Source organism: Heteronotia binoei, chromosome 15 (genome assembly GCF_032191835.1).
Source record: "Heteronotia binoei isolate CCM8104 ecotype False Entrance Well chromosome 15, APGP_CSIRO_Hbin_v1, whole genome shotgun sequence".
Classification (NCBI taxonomy): domain Eukaryota; kingdom Metazoa; phylum Chordata; class Lepidosauria; order Squamata; family Gekkonidae; genus Heteronotia; species Heteronotia binoei.
The window spans coordinates 62496761-62514679 of record NC_083237.1 but is presented as its reverse complement, the minus strand read 5'-3'; the positions used below and the strand labels follow the sequence as shown (position 1 = coordinate 62514679).

At 47.9% G+C, this 17919-nt stretch overlaps 1 protein-coding gene across 1 annotated transcript in view; it reads left to right on the top strand.

Annotated features, from left to right (window-relative positions):
- TLK2 (tousled like kinase 2) overlaps nt 1-17919 on the top strand; it is a 72717-nt gene that overhangs the window by 29711 nt on the left and 25087 nt on the right. The window contains exons 9-14 of the mRNA XM_060255481.1: nt 1471-1563; nt 3172-3292; nt 5080-5206; nt 8104-8256; nt 9758-9824; nt 14834-14931. Of these exons, the coding sequence (XP_060111464.1) occupies nt 1471-1563; nt 3172-3292; nt 5080-5206; nt 8104-8256; nt 9758-9824; nt 14834-14931 (659 nt within the window). The remainder of the gene's footprint in view (nt 1-1470; nt 1564-3171; nt 3293-5079; nt 5207-8103; nt 8257-9757; nt 9825-14833; nt 14932-17919) is intronic.

The window sequence follows — 17919 nt, the reverse complement described above, 5'->3', positions numbered from 1 at the left end:
GCTCAGTGCCTTCCAACGAGGCCTTTCAGCATCTGACGATGTGAATACAGGTTTTAATACCAAGCACTCCTCGGGCCACAAGAAAATACAGGCAAAATCTGGGGAAAGGGCTGCGGGCACCACCTGCATCCCAGGTCAGCCCAGATCAGAGAGTCAGTTTGGTACAGTGCTTAAGTGCGCAGACGCTTATCTGGGAGAGCCGGGTTTGATTCCCCACTCCTCCACTTGCAGCTGCTGGAATGGCCTTGGGCGAGCCATAGCTCTCACAGAGCTGTCCTTGAAAGGGCAGCTGCTGTGAGAGCCCTCTCAGCCCCACCCACCTCACAGGGTGTCTGTTGTCGGGGGAGAAGATTCAGGGGATTGTGAACCGCTCTGAGACTCGGATTCAGAGAGAAGGGCAGGGTATAAATCTGCAGTCCTCTCTTCCTCCTCCTCCTCCCACCTGCTGTCCCCGTCCTACTTTTTATGGATTGGCAGTTCCAGGGACCAATGGATTCAGTTTGCCATTTTCTGAATGGGCTTTTCTTTCAGGAAGCATGAAACATGTCATGCTGCTAGCTTTCTCAGTGACCTGTCTATCAAACATGGGCAGCAGTCAAGCGGCTTCTTTCCTGCGGTCTCATTTGGAGTACTGTGTGCAGTTCTGGTCGCCGCACCTCAAAAAGGATATTATAGCATTAGAGAAGGTGCAGAGAAGGGCAACTAGAATGATTAAAGGGCTGGAGCACTTTCCCTATGAAGAAAGGTTGAAACGCTTGGGACTCTTTAGCTTGGAGAAACGTCGACTGCGGCGTGACATGATAGAGGTTTACAAGATAATGCATGGGATGGAGAAAGTAGAGAAAGAAGTACTTTTCTCCCTTTCTCACAATACAAGAACTCGTGGGCATTCGATGAAATTGCTGAGCAGACAGGTTAAAACGGATAAAAGGAAGTACTTCTTCACCCAAAGGGTGATTAACATGTGGAATTCACTGCCACAGGAGGTGGTGGCGGCCACAAGTATAGCCACCTTCAAGAGGGGTTTAGATAAAAATATGGAGCACAGGTCCATCAGTGGCTATTAGCCACAGTGTATGTGTGTATATAACATTTTTTGCCACTGTGTGACACAGAGGGTTGGACTTGATGGGCCGTTGGCCTGATCCAACATGGCTTTTCTTATGTTCTTATGTTCTAAGTGAAGTTTATGCAGTGCAGTTTGAGAGATTTCGGTTCCAATTACGCCACTGGCCAAATTGAGTCGGGCGGGGTTATATTATTTGGTTTTCTAAACAAGTGAAGGTCATTACTGTGCTAAAAACATCCATCCTTTGCAGCCTTACCTGGTCAAGACGCAAAAAGGCAAAAAAAGAAAGAAAGAAAAACCCCTGCATCCTTTTCATACTGCTTTTCTATCTCTAAAATATTCGACCAACTTATGGACAGAGTTATCAGTTCAGGATTTTTTTTTCCCTCCCCCCTCTCTAGTCTGATCTCACAGTGGAGAAAATATCTGCACTAGAAAACAGTAAAAACTCTGATTTGGAAAAGAAAGAAGGAAGAATAGACGACCTACTAAGAGTAAGTAGTAACGTGTCAGTTTTGCACCTGCTGAAAGCTAATGAAATAGAAATCACAAGGGCTGTTAGTAAATTTCTGGAGAAGTCCGTTAAAATCTATGCAGGGCACGTTTCACTATAAATTTTATTAGCTGCTTGTTCTTAATCCTCGACTGTATATTTTGTCTGTCCTTATCTCACGTTATGCCTGAGTATGCTAGTAGAAGGAATGATGATGATTTAAGTTTTGCACCTCCTGCTTTCAGAGATAATTTAATGGTTTTCTTGTCATTTTTTTTTAATTGTAACAAACTTTTTTTTTTTGCGATCAAGTAACTGCAAGTGAGCAAGAGCCCCGTGGCGCAGAGCGGTAAAGCTGCAGTTCTGCAGTCCAAGCTCTGTTCACAACCTGAGTTCAATCCCGGCAGATGCTGGTTCAGGTAACCGGCTTGAGGTTGACTCAGCCTTCTATCCTTCCGAGGTCAGTCAAATGAGTCCCCAGCTTGCTGGGGGGGGAAAGCAGAGATGACTGGGGAAGGCAAGGGCAAAGCACCCCGTAAAAAGTCTGCCGTGAAAACGTCATGATGCGACATCACCCCAGAGTCGGAAACAACGGGTGCTTGCACAGGGGACTGCCTTTACCTCTTTATTATTTGTAGTTATATAGAGATATATCTGCCCCGTGGCACAGAGTGGTAAAGCTGCAGTACTGCAGTCCGAACTCTCTGCTCACGATCTGAGTTTGATCCTAGCAGAAGCTGGGTTCAGGTAGCTGGCTCCAGGTTGATTCAGCATTCCATCCTTCCGAGGTCAGTAAAATGAGCCCCCAGCTTGCTGGAGGGAAAGTGTAGATGACTGGGGAAGGCAATGGCAAACCACCCCGTAAAAAAGTCTGCCATGAAAATGTTGTGAAAGCAACATTATCCCAGAGTCAGAAATGACTGGTGCTTTACCTTTTTAATTGCAAGTGAAAATTTTGTTCAGAGGGAAGTTGACTTTTGCCATCCTAGTCAGTTTTTACATTTTATTGATTTATTTATTTGCATTTCAATCCCGCCCTTCCCGAATGGGCTCCTTACTCAGGGTCATTGGAGAGCTCTCCATGTTTGAGATCCCCAAATGTTCCTGCAGCGCTTTACAAGATGGTGCACGGGATAGAGAAGGCAGAGAAAGAACTCCTTTTCTCCCTTTCTCACAATAGAAGAACTCGTGGGCACAAATGAAATTGCTGAGCAGTCAGGTTAGAATGGATACAAGGATACAAATGGTGATGAACATGTGGAATTCACTACCACAGGTGGTAGTGGCGGCTACAAGCAGCTTCAAGAGGGGATTGGATAAACATCTGGAGCAGAGGTCCATCAGTGGCTATTAGCCACAGCGTATTGTTGGAACTCTCTGTCTGGGGCAGTGATGCTCTGTATTCTTGGTGGTTGGGGGGGCACAGTGAAAGGACTTGTAACCTCACTTGCCTGATCCAACATGGCTTCTCTTATGTCCTTATGATGCCGTTCTGTTTTCAGCCTGCAAGCAGTCACCTCTTGGCTGGTTTCTCTTTTGCTCACCTGCTTAGCATTGCACCTGCAAGGCATCAATGTTGTCTAAACGAGTACAATTGTTTTCTCTCCAGGCCAACTGTGACTTGAGGCGGCAGATAGACGAACAACAGAAAATGCTTGAGAAGTACAAAGAACGGTTGAATAGATGTGTAACGATGAGCAAGAAACTCCTTATAGAAAAGGTGAGTTTGGGTTTTATCTCTGTCGCCTCCCACTTGGCCTGGTCCTTTTCCCCTCCTTGCCTTCTTCAAAACTCATGTGCACGTTTCTCTCTTTGAACTGGTATCTTGCAACTACCTGCTTGGGTACACAGGATAATTGAAACCACAAAGCCCCAAGCAAATGCAGCTGCTTAACGGGCATGGGGGGAGCATTGTGTTCTTGCTTGCTCCTGAAGCTGCTGTAGGCAGAGCCGTGTCTCTGTGCCAGCTAGCCCAGTACTGTTTATCCTAGTTGGGAGTAGCTCTCAAATGGCTTGAGCCATTGATTCTGGGGCCTGAGAGCTGGAGCCCTCCTCTCCTTTTAAATATAGTAGAAGAAGAGGAAAGATTGGATTTATACCCTGCCCTTCACTACCCAAAGAAGAAGGAGATGACTGCAGATTGATACCCCGCCCTTCTCTCTGAATCAGAGACTCAGAGCGGCTTACAATCTCCTGTATCTTCTCCCCCCACAGAAGACACCCTGTGAGGCAGGTGGGGCTGAGAGGGCTCTCACAGCAGCTGCCCTTTCAAGGACAGCTCTGTGAGAGCTATGGCTGACCCAAGGCCATTCCAGCAGGTGCAAGTGGAGGAGTGGGGAATCAAACCCGGTTCTCCCAGATAAGAGAGCTCTGGCTGACCCAAGGCCATTCCAGCAGGTGCAAGTGGAGGAGTGGGGAATCAAACCCGGTTCTCCCAGATAAGAGAGCTCTGGCTGGACCCAAGGCCATTCCAGCAGGTGCAAGTGGAGGAGTGGGGAATCAAACCCGGTTCTCCCAGATAAGAGAGCTCTGGCTGACCCAAGGCCATTCCAGCAGCTGCAAGTGGAGGAGGGGGGAATCAAACCCGGTTCTCCCAGATAAGAGAGCTATGGCTGACCCAAGGCCATTCCAGCAGCTGCAAGTGGAGGAGTGGGGAATCAAACCCAGTTCTCCCAGATAAGAGAGCTATGGCTGACCCAAGGCCATTCCAGCAGCTGCAAGTGGAGGAGTGGGGAATCAAACCCGGTTCTCCCAGATAAGAGAGCTATGGCTGACCCAAGGCCATTCCAGCAGGTGCAAGTGGAGGAGTGGGGAATCAAACCCGGTTCTCCCAGATAAGAGAGCTCTGGCTGACCCAAGGCCATTCCAGCAGCTGCAAGTGGAGGAGTGGGGAATCCAACCCGGTTCTCCCAGATAAGAGAGCTATGGCTGACCCAAGGCCATTCCAGCAACTGCAAGTGGAGGAGTGGGGAATCAAACCCGGTTCTCCCAGATAAGCGTCCGCACACTTAACAAACTGGCTCTCTATAGAATTAGAGTAGAATTTGTGGTGTTGCTGGTCACATTAGAAATGAAGGTGAGAACTCAGCTTAACCTCCAAAGCCAGCCTCTGTTGGCCTCGTTATTTGGGCTCCATCAAACGAGAATGTACTTTGTTATTTGGAACTGCTGGCAGTTTTATTATGGGACAACCTGTTACAAAGCTTCAAGTGGGGTCATTCGGAAAGAAGCGAGCTAATTTACAAAAGGAGCTTAATCACTTCACTTCATTTTGGCTCCTTAAGTTTTCCCTTGAGTCGCGCGTTCCCCGTCAGTTGCGGGCTGGGCCTCTTCCACCTCTGCCGAGCCACTTGTTAAACCACATGTCAGCGAGCGGAGCTGGTTCACCTGCTCGCACAGCAGCCTTCGTTCGACACTTTCTGCTCAAATCGCTTTGCGTTCGCTGACAGCCTAGCAGTTTGGTGAATCGAGGGGGGTCCTGATGCAGCGTTCTCTTCCCTCCCCAGTCAAAAGCAAGAAAAGATGGCGTGCCGAGATAAGAGCATGCAGGATCGGCTACGGCTGGGTCACTTTGCCACCGTCCGGCACGGGGCCTCTTACACTGAGCAGTGGACGGATGGTTACGCTTTTCAGAACCTCATCAAGTAAGTCTTGCCAAGTATCCTTCTCTCCAGTCTTACGGAACACGCGTATAATTTGAGCTCTCTGCATTCACAATGGATAGCGGGTTCCGGTCATAGCAGTGATACACTGATTACAAGAATTATACCAAGGTCATGTAGGGCTGGAAAGAAAACTCAACAAAATTTATTCCCGCCTGCGCTTTCTGAGGAAAGAGCTCGCTTCCTCAGACGCGCAGAATTGTACGTCTCTTGGCTTGGTTAGCCAGAATTGTACGTCTCTTGACCTGCCTACCTTAGGGACCGCCTCTCTCCATATGTTCCTCAGAGAGCACTGAGATCTAGTTCTCAAAACCTTTTAAAAATCCGTGGACCAAGGGAGGCTAGATTGAAATCAACGAGGGAGCAAGCCTTCTCAACAATGGCTCCCCAATGGTGGAATCAACTACCAGAGGAGGTGCGAGCCCTGCGAGACCTAAATCAGTTTCGCAGGGCTTGCAAAACCGCCCTCTTTCAGCTCGCTTTTAGGATGAAGCCCGGGATATGACAGCTAGCCATCCTATACATACTCTGAATTGTAGCACCTCTATCGCTGCCAGATATACTCATATATATTTAGTCTAACGAAAATCATGTATTTTAACTTAACTGACTGGTTTTTATGTTTAATTTTAACTGTTAAATTTAAAGTTTTATTAATTATGTTAATGTGTAAGTTGTTGTTAGCCGCCCTGAGCCGCCTGGGCGGGGAGGGCGGGATAGAAATAAAAGTTATTATATTATTATTATTATTGATAAATCATAATGGTTTACTCTGGTATCTAATTTTTAGTTTAACTTATGAATGTAACTTAATCTATTTTAACTGTTTATGGTAATGATTGTATTTTATTGTAACCATGGTACTTACCATGCCTTGTTAGCCACCCTGAGCCTGCCTTTGGCAGGGGAGGGCGGGATACAAAAATAAATTTATTATTATTATTAGGTGCCTAGCTCAGGGACATAAGGGACAGTTTTACAAAGAAAAGTCGATGTAAAACAAGAGACAAGAGAGCAGAGAGAAGTCAGCTCACACCCACTCCCGCTGAACTGATTTCTCTGATGGAGTCTCATTTTACATCAGCCTCTCTTTGTGATATCCCCCCAGGCTGGGTATTTAAGAAAGCCTGTGGAAAAACCTCCACATCTAACAAAGTAAGCTCTGACTCATGAAAGCCCGTGCTGAAATAAATTCTGTTGAGTTCTGTGCAATTTTGCTGGAGTAGACCGACGCAGCTACCCCTCTGGAATTACCGTAAGAGTGTTATGATTTAAAGCAATCAGCCATAAAACTGAAATGCAAGAACGTGCGTCTTTAAAAGGTTACGATGAGCTCTTACTGGCTGTTAGGCATGAAGTGTTTGCCTAAATAAATTTCTTCCGTTGCCCCAGGAAGATCCCCTGGGAGAAATACAAAGAAAACACCTTTAAGACCAACGAGCGCTAATGTTTTAAGCACGTTTTAAGTTTTAAAAAATCTTTTAATTGTGTTTGTCTTTGAGCTTTATAAAGTTTATATCTCTGCTACGTGATCTTAAATAGGGACGCATACGGCTCAGCCCAACATGGCCCAGCCCAACAAGGTCTCGTTTATATCAGACCCGGCCCTCATAACAAATGAGTTCGACACGCCTGGATTAGCTGCTCCTGCTTCTTAGGTTCTCTGGATTCTGATCAGCTATCAGCAGCCGAATTCAGCACTCTCTGTCATTTTGGTGGCCCACCAGATTCCTAGAGCCCCTGCTTTAAGCTCCCTCTTCTCCTTCCTTGGAGGCCGGAGGCCAGAGATCTACTATTCGAAGCACGTGGAAGACTGAAGCGAGGGAGGGACAGTGGCTCAGTGGTAGAGCATCTGCTTGGGAAGCAGAAGGTCCCAGGTTCAATCCCTGGCATCTCCAAAAAAGGGTCCAGGCAAATAGGTGTGAAAAACCTCAGCTTGAGACCCTGGAGAGCCGCTGCCAGTCTGAGAAGACAATACTGACTTTGATGGACCAAGGGTCTGATTCAGTATAAGGCAGCTTCATATGTTTATGGGAAGGGATGGTGGCTCAGTGGTAGAGCATCTCCTTGGGAAGCAGAAGGTCCCAAGTTCAATCCCTGGCATTTCCAAAAAAAAGGGTCCAGGCAAAGAGGTGTGAAAAACCTCAGCTTGAGACCCTGGAGAGCCGCTGCCAGTCTGAGAAGACAATGCTGACTTTGATGGACCAAGGGTCTGATTCAGTATAAGGCAGCTTCATATGTTTATGGGAAGGGACGGTGGCTCAGTGGTAGAGCATCTCCTTGGGAAGCAGAAGGTCCCAGGTTCAATCCCCGGCATCTCCAAAAAAGGGTCCAGGCAAAGAGGTGTGAAAAACCTCAGCTTGAGACCCTGGAGAGCCGCTGCCAGTCTGAGAAGACAATGCTGACTTTGATGGACCAAGGGTCTGATTCAGTATAAGGCAGCTTCATATGTTTATGGGAAGGGACGGTGGCTCAGTGGTAGAGCATCTCCTTGGGAAGCAGAAGGTCCCAGGTTCAATCCCCGGCATCTCCCAAAAAGGGTCCAGGCAAATAGGTGTGAAAAACCTCAGCTTGAGACCGTGGAGAGCCATGAATGGGGCTGTGGCTCAGTGGCAGAGCATCTGCTTGGGAAGCAGAAGGTCCCAGGTTCAATCCCCGGCATCTCCAAAAAAGGGTCCCGGCAAATAGGTGTGAAAAGCCTCAGCTTGAGACCCTGGAGAGCCGCTGCCAGTCTGAGAAGACAATGCTGACTTTGATGGACCAAGGGTCTGATTCAGTATAAGGCAGCTTCATATGTTCATATGAAGCGCTTAACAGCTAGAAACTCTATTCTGACTGTCTTGTTTTGTGTGTGCGTGTGTTTCCTTGCTTTGGCTCAGGCAACAGGAGAGGATAAATTCCCAAAGGGAAGAGATCGAACGGCAGCGGAAGATGCTAGCCAAGCGGAAGCCCCCCGCCATGGGGCAGGCCCCTCCCACGAGCAACGAGCAGAAGCAGCGCAAGAACAAGACCAACGGAGCGGAAAACGAGGCGTGAGTGTGGCAGGAAACCTTCCAGGCATCTTCTGAGGCATTCAGCAGAATAATTCAGGGCTGCAGTTGGGGAGGGACAGTGGCTCAGTGGTAGTGTCTGCGTGGTAAGTACAAGGTCCCAGGTTCAATCCCCGGCATCTCCAATTAAAAAGGGTCCAGGCAAGAAGGTGTGAAAAACCTCTGCTGGAGATCCTGGAGAGCCATGAATGGGGCTGTGGCTCAGTGGCAGAGCATCTGCTTGGTAAGCAGAAGGTCCCAGGTTCCATCCCCGGCATCTCCAATTAAAAAGGGTCCAGGCAAGTAGGCGTGAAAAACCTCCGCTGGAGATCCTGGAGAGCCACTGCCAAGACTGACTTGGATGGACCCAGGGTCTGATTCAGTAGAAGGCAGCTTTATATGTTCTCTAACCTCGCTCCAGTCGGCATCCTTCTCCCCAGTCTCATGAGCCAGCTCGAAGCCCACAGTTGTAAGAGAGCTTTCGCAAGCGTCGCTCTTAATGCTGAGAAGAGCAGAGTTCAGATATCTGCTCCGCGAGGGCATTTTTGAGGTTGTATCGGGCCAGCTGCCTGCTCTCGATTGCAGGAGGAAAGCAGGAGCTAAGGTTCTGCGGTCCAAAAAAACCCTCTTGAGTTTGTTGTGAACAAATAGTCTTTATAATAACGGTCGCCTCTAGACTCGATTACTGTCGTTTGCTCTGCACTGCGCTGCCCGTGAGGCTGACCCGGAAGTTACAGCTTGTCCAGAATGCAACAGCCCGAGTCCTTTCAGAGACATGGGTAGCAGCACATAGACAACCTGTGTGTCTCACAAGGACAGCTCTGCCAGAGCTATGGCTGACCCGAGGCCATTCCAGCAACTGCAAGTGGAGGAGCCGGGGAATCAACCCGGTTCTCCCAGATAAGAGTCCATACACTTAACCACCACACCTAACTAATAGAAATGAAGTGCACAGTTGTAGCATCCCGAAAGCAGCGCCGCCACCCCCCCCCCCTCCCAATCCGTGGAAAAATTGTCTTCCACAAAACCGGTCCCTGGTGCCAAAAAGATTGGGGACTGCTGTTCTAGTGGGTTAATCAGTCATGAACAGATGCTGGTGCGCTAAATGCCTCTACCCCTCTGCCCCCACTGTTAGAGCATTGTTAAAGTAAAGTAAACTTGAGAACTAAAATTGTATTAAGGTGTCATATGGCTCCGGGGTATTTTTAGAATTGTACCTTAGATTATCTTTGGTTTTATATGTATTTTCTAGAACTCGGTTGTACACCGCCCTGAGCCTGTTTGCATGAAAGGTTATAAAAGTCCAATTTAATAAATTGATAAATACGACTGGCATCTGGAAATGTCAGTCGTTCATCTTTGCCATGACCAGCAGAGGTAGGAGCCACCCATGGAAGAGCAAAGAGAGAAGGGGGGAGAGTCTAAGACCTGGTTTAGCTACTTCTTTTGTGTGGACCTCTTTCCTTCCTTAATCTTTGAACCGGTTCTCTTGCGTTACATGCAGATTAACGCTAGCGGAATATCATGAACAAGAAGAAATCTTCAAACTCCGGCTAGGTCATCTTAAAAAGGTAAAAGGGTTTTACTGTGATGTAGCTTTTTCTTCATGCTGGGAGCAGCCCAGAGTGCTTTGACGTGGTAGAAATGTGAGGTGCAAATATCTTGCATGCTAACATACTCTGTTGCAAAATAACTTCAAAGAATCTATTTTCAGCTACCCTTGAAATTCCTGCCTCTTCATTTAATTAGTTAAGCGCTTTAGGTGTTGAGCGCTTTAGTGTCTTGACATCCTGAATCCTTTGAAGTGGCTGAAATAGTGTTCGTTTTAGCCCTTTTGTCCCCTACAAATATGCATCTCTAAATCAACAGCTTTTAAATATTAAAGTAAAGGTAGTCCCCTGTACAAGCACCAGTCGTTTCCAACTCTGGGGTAACATCGCATCATGATGTTTTCATAGCAGACTTTTAACAAGGTGGTTTGCCATCGCCTTCCCCAGTCATCTACGCCTTTCCCCCCAACAAGCTGGGTCCTCATTTGACTGACCTCAGAAGGATGGAAGACTGAGTCAACTTTGAGTCAGCTACCTGAACCCAGCTTTCGCTGGGATCATAGAATCATAGAGTTGGAAAGGACCATCAGAGTCATCTAGTCCAATCCCCTGCACAGTGCAGAAAACTCACAAACGCCTCCCCCTAAATTCACAGGATCTTCATTGCTGTCAGATGGCCATCTGGCCTCTGTTTAACTCAGGTCATGAGTAAAGCTGCAGTATTGCAGTCTGAGCTGTCTGCTCATGACCTGAGTTTGATCCCGGTGGAAGCTGGGTTCAGGTAGCTGGCTCAAGGTTGACTCAGCCTTCCATCCTTCGAGGTTGGTAAAATAAGTGCCCAGCTTGACGGGAGGAAAGTGTGATGACTGGGGAAGGCAATGGCAAACCACCCCCTAAAAAGTCTGCTGTGACAACATCGTGATATGACGTCACCCAAGAGTCAGAAACAACTGGTGCTTGCACAAGGGACGACCTTTACCTTTTAAATATTACATACAACTTTTTTGCCACAGAGCCCTGCACATCAGAGGATTCTGGGGCACAAGAGAAGCCATGTTGGATCAGGCCAATGGCCTATCCAGTCCAACACTCTGTGTCACATAAGAGAAGCCCTGTTGGATCAAGCCAATGGCCCATCCAGTCCAACACTGTGTCACAGAAGAACATAAGAGAAGCCATGTTGGATCAGGCCAGTGGCCCATCCAGTCCAACACTCTGTGTCACAGAAGAACATAAGAGAAGCCATGTTGGATCAGGCCAATGGCCCATCCAGTCCAACACTCTGTGTCACATAAGAACATAAGAGAAGCCATGTTGGATCAGGCCAGTGGCCCATCCAGTCCAACACTCTGTGTCACAGAAGAACATAAGAGAAGCCATGTTGGATCAGGCCAGTGGCCCATCCAGTCCAACACTCTGTCACACAGTAACCCAAAAAAACCCAGGTGCCATCAGGAGGTCCATCAGTGGGACTAGGAGAGTAAAAGCCCACCCACTGTTGCCCCCCCTCCCCAAGCACCAAGAATACAGAGCATCATTTGCCCTGGACAGAGAGTTCCATCAGTAGCCTGTGGCTAATAGCCACTGATGGACCTCTGCTCCAGATGTTTATACAATCCACTTTTGAAGTTGTCTATGCTTTCAGCCGCCACCATCTCCTGTGGCAGTGAATTCCACGTGTTAATCACCCTTTGGGTGAAGAGGTACTTCCTTTTATCTGTTATAACCCAATTGCTCAGCAATTTCACTGAATGTCCGCAAGTATTGTGAGAAAGGGAGAAAAGTCCCTTTTTTCTCTACTTTCTTTGTCCTATGCATAATCTTGTAAACCTCTTATCATGTCACCCCTCAGTCGACGTTTCTCCAAACCAAAGTGCCCCAAGCGCTTTAAGCTTTCTTCATAGGGAAAGTGTTCCAACCCTACTTGCCCTTTTCTGCACTTTTTCCAGTGCTACAATATCCACAATTAGGCAATAGCGAACCAACCTGTAAAAAGTGTGCCAAGAAAACGTCGTGAAAGCAACGTCACCCCAGAGTCGAAAACGACTGGTGCTTGCACAGGGGGACTACCTTTACCTTTTTAAAGCCCATAGATATCACTGGACCAACTGGAGTAATTCCACATAGGACTGTATGGTTAGGTTGCTTTCAGCATCTCAGTTCTTGGGCCGTTATCACAGTTCAGCTCTTCTGCCCCTCTCCCTTGGCTGCGTGAGGCACTGCTTCCTGGGAAATGGCAGCTGTCAATCAGGGGACGATGGGCTCACGTCTGGGACCAAGCAAGAGCCAGCTGCTCTGCCTCGCTTGCATCCCAGTCCTCTGCGAGGTGTTGGGCTGTTTCTTGGGGGTTTTGAATGATCCGTTAGCTGCTTTCAGAAGGTCTTTAGTGATGTGAGATTTAAATTCTTTAAAAGGCCAGGACTTTTTGCGTTGCTGAGGCAGAATTGTGGCAGTGCCGTGCTGCTTGTTACATCCTCCCCACATAGGGTTGCCAAGTCCAATTCAAGAAATATCTGGGGACTTTGGGGGTGGGGCCAGGAGACTTTGGGGGCGGAGCCAAGATCAAGGCTGTGACAAGCATCATTGAACTCCAAAGGGAGTTCTGGCCATCACATTTAAAGGGACGGCACACCTTTTCAGTGCCTTCCTTTCATAGGAAATAATGAAGGATAGGGGCACCTTCTTTGGGGGCTCATAGAATTAGACCCCCTGGTCTAATCTTTTTTGAAACTTAAGGAGTATTTTGGGGAGAGCCACTGGATGCTATGCTGAAAATTTGGTGCCTCTACCTCAAAAAACAGGACCCGCAGAGCCCCAGATACCCGCAGATCAATTCTCCATTATTTCCTAAAGGAATAAGTCTCCATAGGGAATCATGAATAAATCTCCATAGGGAATCATGAGTACCCAGCAGACATCCCCCCCCCCCCCGCTTTCTGATGACCCTGAAGCGGGGGGAGGGTCTCCAAACCGGGGGATCCCCTGCCCCCACCTGGGGATTGGCAACCCTATCCCCACATCTTACTGGTTTCCAGAAGAAGATGATATTGGATTTATATCCCACCCTATACTCTGAATCTCAGAGTGGTCACCATCTCCTTTACCTCTCCCCCCCCCCAACAGACACCCTGTGAGGTAGATGGGGCTGAGAGAGCTCTGACAGAAACTGCCCTTTCAAGGACAGCTCAGTGAGAGCTATGGCTGGCCCAAGGCCATTCCAGCAGCTGCAAGTGGAGGAATGGGAAATCAAACCCGGTTCTCCCAGATAAGAGTCTGCGCACTACACCAAACTGACACTCTGCTCTGCTTTTTTTTGTCCTGAAAAGTCTTGTATCACTGAGACATACCATTCAGCCTGAGGGCTGCTCCAGGTGGTAAAAGCATATGCATTATCTGGGGGACTGGCAAGGCTTTTTATTGTAGCAGGGATTCCTTTGCATATTAGGCCATACACCACCGATGTGGCCAATCCTCCAAGAGCTTGCAATAGGGCCTGTATGAAGAGCCTGTAAGCTCTCGGAGGATTGGCTACATCAGGGTTGTGTGGCCTAATATGCAAAGGAACCCCTGCTAGAATTCTATCTCTGGACCCTGTACTAAGCCCTGTAAGCTCTTGGAGGATTGGCGACATCAGGGGTGTGTGGCCTAATATGCAAAGGAACCCCTGTTAGAATTCTATCTCTGGACCCTGTACTAAGAGCCCTGTAAGCTCTTGGAGAATTGGCTGCATCAGGGGTGTGTGGCCTAATATGCAAAGGAACCCCTGCTAGAATTCTATCTCTGGACCCTGTACTAAGAGCCCTGTAAGCTCTTGGAGGATTGGCTACATCAGGGGTGTGTGGCCTAATATGCAAAGGAACCCCTGCTAGGATTCTATCTCTGGACCCTGTACTAAGAGCCCTGTAAGCTCTTGGAGGATTGGCGACATCAGGGGTGTGTGGCCTAATATGCAAAGGAACCCCTGCTAGAATTCTATCTCTGGACCCTGTACTAAGAGCCCTGTAAGCTCTTGGAGGATTGGCTACATCAGGGGTGTGTGGCCTAATATGCAAAGGAACCCCTGCTAGAATTCTATCTCTGGACCCTGTACTAAGAGCCCTGTAAGCTCTTGGAGGATTGGCTACATCAGGGGTGTGTGGCCTAATATGCAAAGGAACCCCTGCCAGAATTCTATCTCTGGACCCTGTACTAAGAGCCCTGTAAGCTCTTGGAGGATTGGCTACATCAGGGGTGTGTGGCCTAATATGCAAAGGAACCCCTGCTAGAATTCTATCTCTGGACCCTGTACTAAGAGCCCTGTAAGCTCTTGGAGGATTGGCTACATCAGGGGTGTGTGGCCTAATATGCAAAGGAGCCCCTGCTAGAATTCTATCTCTGGACCCTGTACTAAGAGCCCTGTAAGCTCTTGGGGGACTGGCTACATCAGGGGTGTGTGGCCTAATATGCAAAGGAACCCCTGCTAGAATTCTATCTCTGGACCCTGTACGAAGAGCCCTGTAAGCTCTTGGAGGATTGGCTACATCAGGGGTGTGTGGCCTAATACGCAAAGGAGCTCCTGCTAGAATTCTATCTCTGGACCCTGTACTAAGAGCCCTGTAAGCTCTTGGAGGATTGGCTACATCAGGGGTGTGTGGCCTAATATGCAAAGGAACCCCTGCTAGGATTCTATCTCTGGACCCTGTAAGAAGAGCCCTGTAAGCTCCTGGAGGATTGGCTACATCAGGGTTGTGTGGCCTAATATGCAAAGGAGTCCCTGCTACAAAAAGAGCCCTGGGGACAGGGCTGGGAATCTGCTACACAGCTCTGATTCGCTTTGAGTGGTCCCTAGGTAACAAAGCAACGCAAGCGTGGCCCTTGGTTTTGGAATCAGAAACAGCTGGGTGGGTCTCCCTAATATTAGATTCTGTGAAAATGCTAACTCTTTCCTCCTCTGTCACTTTTTTAAGTGGAGCCAAATGTTAAGTTCTCTGTCAGAGTAGCTTATTTCGAATTCAGCGCCGTAGCTGAAGTGATCTTTCTTTTTGGTGCAGGAAGAAGCAGAGATCCAGGCGGAATTGGAGCGGCTAGAAAGGGTTAGAAATCTACATATCAGGGAATTAAAAAGGATACATAATGAAGATAACTCACAGTGAGTATCGGGGGGGATGGAGAAACCGTGAATTGGGAAAAGGCTAAAGAATCGCCAGGACCTTTGCTAAATAAATGCGTCGTGTCTCTAAATGGTTTGAAGTAACTAAAGAGAGTGCTGTGTAAGAAGCCGTCGCCTTAACCTTTGTGCCTAGAGATGCAGAGATTAAAAAAGATCTCGGGGCTCGTCTGCATAACAGGCCACACCCCTCTGATGTAGCCAATCCTCCAAGAGCTTAGAGGACTCTTAGTACAGGGCCTACTGGAAGCTCCAGGATGATTGGCTACATCAGGGAGGCGTGGCCTAATACTCAGAGGAGCTCCTGCTAGAAAAAGAGCCCTGGATAGCAACTAAAAAACATAATTCCCATGCCCACTTGATAACCCTTGATAGTGTTCCCAGGTGATTTTCAGCATTAACTACTTGCTGTGTAATTCAGCTTTCCTAGCCCCCCCCCCCTCGGTTTAAGTTCAAGCAGATTTGAAAGCTGGAAGGTGCATAAATCTTAAATCTGATGGATTACAGCTCATGGGAGAACACAGTCCCCTGCTCTCCTTGTGCAAAAAGTTGACAGGAAATATCCTTTTTAAAACTCAAAAAGATTTCGGCCCTCTGGACCTGCTGATCTAGGGAGTCCCCCTGGACCTTGGCATCACCTTGGGAAGCTTAGTCACCAGCTGCTTAACCAACTAACAAGAGTTTAACCAGCCCTGCAGGAGCAACGGAGGCAAAGAAAGAGCCGGAAGCGCATGGTAACCCACAGCAGCCTTCGGTATAGCCGATGGTGCCGTTTTGATAGTGAGAATTTGACTTCCGGGCAAGTCCTGCAATGGTTCTGATCTCCCCCCTACCCCCCTTCTTCATCACATGGTGGGAAGTTTTCATCAGGGGCATTTGTTCACCCATCTGGAAAACAGATTGCAAAACCCCACAAAGCCCCTTTTTTCCTCCAGTGGTGTTGTTAGGCTTCTGAGCAGGATCACATGTGGGACGTGAGTCAACTGTCACCACTCTGCTGACAGCCCTCCATTCTGTATCTCTTTAAAAGACCTCTACACGCCGGGGACTCTGTCCCAGGCCGGGGTCTGAGCAGCACGATCATGTCAATAAGCCAAAGCGGAATACGAACAAGAGCAGTGCTGACGGAGAAGGCAGAGTCATGGGATGTGGTTAGATTTTCGGGTAAAGTTATCCTTGCATGATTTTGGGGTGGGTGGGGAAGGTTTGGTACTCCTTGATGGCAGACTGTTCTTGGAGGAGCAGGCTGGTGGCAGCTAGAGGGGAGGGGCCGCAGTTCAGAGGTAGAGGATCTGCTTGGCATGCAGAAAGTCCCAGGTTCAATCCCCAACATCTCCAGTTAAAAAGGCCCAGGAAGTGGGCGATGTGAAAGATGTCAGTCTGAGACCCTGGAGAGCTGCTGCCAGTCTTGGTAGACAATACTGGTCCTGCTGGGCCAAAGGTCTGATTCAATATCAGGCAACTTTGTGCGTCCAAAATACTTTTTTAAAAAAAGGTTTATTTTATTGAATCTAATCCAATACAAGGGGAACATAGGGAAAATAAGTAACAGAAATATAGATTTAACATACTAGAGTCCACTTTAGATCATTGGATGCATATAACAAACCATTTACAAAAGCAATACACAATATGCTAGGTATTAAGAATTCAGAAAAAGTCTACAATTCATTCTATTAGGCAAAAAGGAAATATTCCCAAAGAATTCCAAAACCGGGGCCCAAAGCAAATCATAATCTATAGCCAAATTAGTATCATTTTTGAAGAAAGGGTTATCCATTGTCTTATCTATTACATACCGGTCCCATAACTTATCATACCACATTTCAAACATGGGAAGTCCAAAATACTTTTTATCGTCTGTGTATGGGGTGTACGCTGTCTCCTTTTATACAGTCCTGACCTCACCGCATCGATCCCAACCCTCCGTATCCCCTCAGTTGGATTAAGGTAATGGATTCTACCGGGATTTCAGGTTTTCACGGCTGGTAACATCATTAGGGTTTGTAGAATCTTTCGGGATCAAGTGCCGTGTTCTACTGGAGAAAGTTTTCCTTCCAGACGTTTCGTTCTCAGCTGCGGAGAACATCCTCAGTGGCGTTGCAGCCGGAGCAGGCGCTCTGACCTTCTTGGCTGCTGTGCATTGAGTGAGGCCACGGCTGCTGGAGAGCTGCTATTTCTAGGCTGGAGGGGGTGTTAGAAATAGCTGCTCTCCAGCAGCCCTGTGTTAGAAATAGCAGCTCTCCAGCAGCCCTGGCCTCACTCAATGCACAGCAGCCAAGAAGGTCAGAGCACTGGAAGGAAAACTTTCTCCAGTAGAACACGGCACTTGATCCCGAAAGATTCTACAAACTCTACCGGGATTGTTAGAATGCCAATATTAAAAACATCTTCACCGGCTTCATGTTTGCTTCTGTCCTCAGAGTTCTAATGCTTTCCTGTGAAACTGCCACGGTCTAGGTCTTAAACACTCAAAAAGCCATAGAGTCCCCATCCTTGCTGGGTTAGATGGGCCCCCAGGTGTCTTCTGGTGGACTAGTTCACCGGGTGTGGCTGGCATCAGCAGCAGGCCATTCCTTCTCCATCATGGCCCAAGTATTGTAGACCAGACTTCCAGAAGATGTCCAGAGCACTCCTTCTCTCTTAACACTTATAAAATGAAATACAAATGGTACTGGGGTTCTGATGGGGGAAACTGAACTGAAGTCTGTGGTTTTGCAGTGAATTCTGTTCCGCAGTGACAAGATTGCCGATTCCATGAACGTAGGCAGATCATAAGAAGGAGGGTAGGAAGGTTGCGTCCAATGTTCCCGCTAAGCTGCAGGGTCTTGTGAGCTCCTGGCATTAAAATTGTGAGCTGCTGCATCAATTATTGTGCTCTGGGGTCATCCTTCCTGAGCGAAGACAAGAATGTGTGAGCCGGCAGCTAAAAATCTGTGAGCCAGCTCCCACAAACTCAACTTAGAGGGA